Source organism: Phalaenopsis equestris, unplaced genomic scaffold (assembly GCF_001263595.1).
Source record: "Phalaenopsis equestris unplaced genomic scaffold, ASM126359v1 Scaffold000600, whole genome shotgun sequence".
In the NCBI taxonomy this organism is placed as follows: domain Eukaryota; kingdom Viridiplantae; phylum Streptophyta; class Magnoliopsida; order Asparagales; family Orchidaceae; genus Phalaenopsis; species Phalaenopsis equestris.
The window spans coordinates 1,202,236-1,207,486 of record NW_018165040.1 but is presented as its reverse complement, the minus strand read 5'-3'; the positions used below and the strand labels follow the sequence as shown (position 1 = coordinate 1,207,486).

Genomic DNA, 5,251 nt, shown 5'->3' with positions numbered 1-5,251 from the left:
ATCGAATCAACGTTAACTCTTGGCCTTCAACCACCCCGAACCCATTCCTTCCACTTTTCTTAGCATTCCACCCCCACCCCCACACTCTTAATTACTACATAAAAATTAAATAAAACTTCAATATTAATTCTTTCGCAATTCTGTCATTTGAATGTTAACTATGGTTTTCACCTAATTTAATGCCTTAAATTCACCACTTGTTACATATTATTCATTAATAAATGTTTTAATCTTCCTTAAGAGAAATTATACATAGTACATTATTTCACGCATAGTATGTTAATGTTGTTAGGCTCGGATCTATAGATTGTGGTGATGAGTAGACCTTTAGGTTTAGTAGAGACAGCTTAGCTTGAAGTAGTTGTGCTCTAAAGGCTTCTCATAAGTGTTCAATTCATGCATCATTTGTGCTTTATAATTTAGATTGTGTAGGTTTTGCCCTAAGTGCCTTTAAGAGCTTAGAGTGCATATCTTGGATAGGAGGTATCTTGGATAGGAGGGAGACAGAATTTACAGATCAATACTTGCAGCATATTATTGAGTCAATGAAAATATATGATGATTATGACTTAATATGTTAATTATGTATTTGGTGCAATCAATATTGCATAGAATCAATATTATATATCAAGGAATATTCCTTATTTTCATGACAATTGTCATAGATATGAGATTATGTGCATATCTAGATTCTCATGCAACTCATTCACTCAAAATATCATGCAAATATAAAACATTGGTAAATAAAATTGTGTGGCTTTCCTCATTTTTATGCTAGGCATATTTGAGATTAGATACTATATATGGTTGGGATCGAAATCAAATCCCACTTGAGAGAAGGCAATCAAAGCTTTCTCATTTGCATGTCTTCACTCTTTTAAATAGAACAACCTGAATCTTGTGTGCGACAATTCTACCATGTCTTCCTTTGTTCCTTATATATAGTGTATACTCGTCATATTACACTACTAGAGGCACTTCATCATTATATTGTGCATTCTCTATCCGTACACATTCTAGTTTTACACATTTGATGAGAAGAAACATTCTTTATGTTCACCATTCGATCAATGCATCTTAAATATTCTAGCAATTCCTATTTATATAAGAAGATGAGATGCCCATAATGTATTTACTCCTTACTCTTCTATTGTTTAATTTAAGAAGTTGGAATAAAATTATATATATATATATATTGATATGTTGCCTTGAGCAAAGTTTGAGCTAAAGTAAATTTATTCTCTAAAGTTCTGAAGTTTGCGAAGTCTTTGAATCCTGCATTAATCATTTAACTGAGGGCCACATAAGTCAATTGCCTTTTCCAATGCTCTTTATGGCTGGTCTGAATTCTACCACACAGAAGTCAACTTTTATAACTAGAAAACACTATAATTGACAAATTGATATTCACATTAATCATTCATTGAATTAAGTCAATACATTGCAAACAATATTAATTTTCTAGTCATAATATATATACCACCCTCTCTTATTCTCTGTTTAATTCACTTAATTACACCTAATAATTAGTTGTATTATATATAACTAAAATATGTTGAAAATATGTTAATTAATAGCTAACAAGCATTGTTCATTAGTCCATTATACCACACAGCAATTATGTTGACATGACTCTACACTAATAATTTTTTTTCAAGCTATAAATAATGTTCATGAAAATTTATATAACAAAATAAGGCAAAATAATTTAATTTACATTAATTAATGTTATGTAAAGAAAAGATAAAAACTAATTCGAATCTAATGATTTCAGGTTTACATGAACTTAATTAAATGTTTTTAGTTTTATTATAAGATTATAATTTAAAAGATCTTTATTTTCTCAATATAATCATTTTTAAATGCTAAATAGTTGACATTCAAAATATTATAATAATCTTAATTTTGAGATGTTAGTTCTTAATTACATTATATGTTAAATTATGCTGGGAAAATTAGATCATGATCTATTGATATGAAATTAGTCAAGAGGGCTTGACACTTTTTTAAGAAATAACAAGATATTTATACTAAAATATAAACTTTTTTTTTGTTCTTTAATTTTAATATTATAAAGAAATCTCGTGTCATAATCTTAATTTTTTTGGTTCAACCTTAATTGCATAAGTTGCGCAATAATCATTATGGCACATATTATCAATTTAATTATTAGATTGTGACTAAAATGACTAAATCCATGATCATATTTCATGCTTTTAAGACTCCTATTTTCATCATAAAAATATTTTCCAGTTTTATTAATTTTCTTTATATTATATTAAGTTATTTTTATTTTACTAATATTTTATCTAATTAATAAAATAATCCTTAATGATATGTAAATTATATGAATTAATAAAATTATTTCAACTATATTAAATTTAATAATTATTTCCTCAAATATTTTTCAGTACAAATAACAATATATTTACCATGAGATGCTCTTACTTCACCTATATGTGCCAAAATTTCGTTTCTTATTAAGATAATAAATTCTCTCAATCACGAGAAATTATTATACATGTGCAGAAACTGCACGATTGGACGATGGTCCGAATGAGCCACCATGTTATCCACAGTGGCAGTCTTAATCGAATCAACGTCTGAACGTACTATCCAGATATACGATCAGACACGCATAATAATTTTTCTCAAATATGTATATATGAATATTTTATCATATAAGACATACAATTACTTTCTTCAGCAAATAAAATAGAAGTAAATGAGTGGCGCATAAGAACAGAATACCTGAATTTCAGAAGTGTCATCATCAAGACGGTACTCATGCATGATCCAATCAGTCTTAAGGCCATGAGGAGCTCTTCCTGTATAAAAAACTAGGGTTTTTCTCATTCCAATCCTCTTTGAACTGCTAATATGAATAGCTTTATCTCTTCCTGTAGCCTTCCAGAATCCAGCAGTGGTTGCTCGGTTAGTTCGTGTTCCGGTAGGGTACTTCTTGTCTTTATGACTGAAGAAATACCATTCATTCTGAGGCCCACTTCCAATCTTACATTTATCTATTTTCTCATCAAATCACAAAATCAAAATTTTAGAGAATTAATGATGTAGCTATATGTCTAGACTAGCAGGGGAGGAACCGGCCTCTTTTAGAGGGGTTGCAAACTGCCCTCCTAGGTTAGACGTAAGAGGGGCTAGGGCAATGATGGGTAAAAAACTATTTCATGAGTTGAAAAACCGATATTTAAGGAGGGTTAAAAGATCAAATTCCCCTCTCATATAAGTAAAAATATGAATTTGAGGTGAGGCAATTGCCCCCTGGACCCTACCTGGGTCCACCCCTGTTTGGATATGAGATCTACAGTGTGCATCATATCATGTTGTAGTACACATTGCATGACATGATGCAATCCACAGTGTTGTCCGTACGTCTGGACACAAATTAAATATTTTGTCTATATTATGAGACTAATAATGAAGGGAAAAAGTTTCATTATGTAATGATATCTATGGATCAAACTTTTCCATGAAAAGCTGAAATTTTGTCCTTGTGCCTCTCTATATATATGAAAGAAGATGAGGCGTGCGATAGATGTATAAATATATATTGTCTTATCCGGTCGAAGGCCTGAATTGTAGGGAAGTTTGTCTTGTCACTATTTTTTCATTACTGAGCAAAATACGGCGTGAAGAAGAGAAGCATGTCGATCCTGCAACTTGTTCATTTGATCTCTTGAAGTGAAGAAAATACTTTTTTAAATAATAAATTTGTTAGATTCCATGATTATACGAGGGATAAAATATAAATTACATGCACAAACATCAACCAACTAATTTGCAATAATAATAATAATCAAAGTTCAATGAAATTATTATTTTCTTCAAAAATATGTTTTTATATGTACAACTAATGAACAAGTAAGAAAAACGATTCTAAAATGAAATTATTACTTTGGAACTCTTTACGCATGTAAACATGTCAAAACATAAATGTTTGGCTCGAGCTCAAGACTAAGAGGAAATTGAAAGAAGAAACAAAAGCAGTATATGCTTGTTAGGGTTTAGGGTGCACCAGAGATAAGCGTAAACAGCAGCATTAGTAGAGTCTATATGAGATTCTTCAAAAATCCCTCATTCGATATACTTAGAGTAGCCATTAATCTTTCTCTAAATGAATATAAGGCATGTTTTCTTTGAGCTTATGTAAGTTGTTCATATCTAATTGGAAGGAAACCTCTTGTTTCGTATGTTAAAAGTGAATATAATAACAAATAAATATTTTCTTTACAAAGATAAACATTTTTAAATTAAGTATAAACGTCTTGTTGGTCATAAATAATTTATAAACAAGTTTATGAGTGCAGGTTGAAGATCTAGAGCTAAGAGGTTAAGAAATTTAAAAAGAGCATTTTAACCTGAGCAATTTACTTCAAAAGGAGACCACATATGATAAGACAACCCCCCCAAGAAAAAAAAAAGGAATTTTTATAAAAGAGAGAAACCCAACCATTAAGATCCCATGGTTCAAGCTTGTTGAGATCCACATCTCTTATAACATCAAGATCAATAGCTTCATAAGCCACCTTCTTCCTCAAATAATAATACAGAAGCTCTTCTTCTGTGGGATGGAACCTGAACCCTGGAGGCACAGCAAGCTGACCATTTCCATTACTGTTCATTCTCCTCTACCTTTCTTTCTTCCACCAACAACAAAACTACACATAAAATCACAAAAAAAAATGAATAAAAATAACAAAATTAATGAAAACCCTAATTACTCTTTTTATTTAGCTTAGTTTGGGAGGAAGTTTGAGATATATTCCTTCCAAAGCTCTTGGAAACAAATTTCAACATCTTTATCATCTAAAGTGTAGCTACTGATTTAAATATTTTACAATAGCAAAAATTTGTCTCAAAATATGAAATAAGACACAAAGCTAACCAACTCTCTCATGTAGCCAAGTTATTAAAGAAAAAACAATTAAAAAGCACCAAAAATATGAATTAAGTTCACGTAAAACAAAAGCTCACAACAAAGTTGCACTTTTCAGCTCTTCATCATGTATTTTCTTCTACCCAAAAACAAATTTAAACCCTAAGATAAATCTGCAAAATACACCACAAACCAAAAGCAAAAGAACAAACCTCAAAAACAGCAATATCCTTCTCCTTCTCCTTCTCCTCTCCTCTTTCTCAGCTGTAGTAAGCTGAAGTAACAGAGAAGAAAACCAAGTCGCCAAGCAAGGTTCCTTCTCGGTGCATGAGCAAGAGGATTGTTTTACACTTT

General features: G+C 30.6%; 1 protein-coding gene across 1 annotated transcript in view; it reads right to left on the bottom strand.

Annotated features, from left to right (window-relative positions):
• LOC110029730 (protein SOMBRERO) overlaps nt 1-4,667 on the bottom strand; it is a 7,224-nt gene extending 2,557 nt beyond the window's left edge. The window contains exons 1-2 of the mRNA XM_020732152.1: nt 4,472-4,667; nt 2,752-3,023 (exon numbers count right to left, since the gene is read on the bottom strand). Of these exons, the coding sequence (XP_020587811.1) occupies nt 2,752-3,023; nt 4,472-4,643 (444 nt within the window). The 5' untranslated portion in view covers nt 4,644-4,667. The remainder of the gene's footprint in view (nt 1-2,751; nt 3,024-4,471) is intronic.
• Between the last annotated feature and the right edge of the window lie 584 nt (nt 4,668-5,251).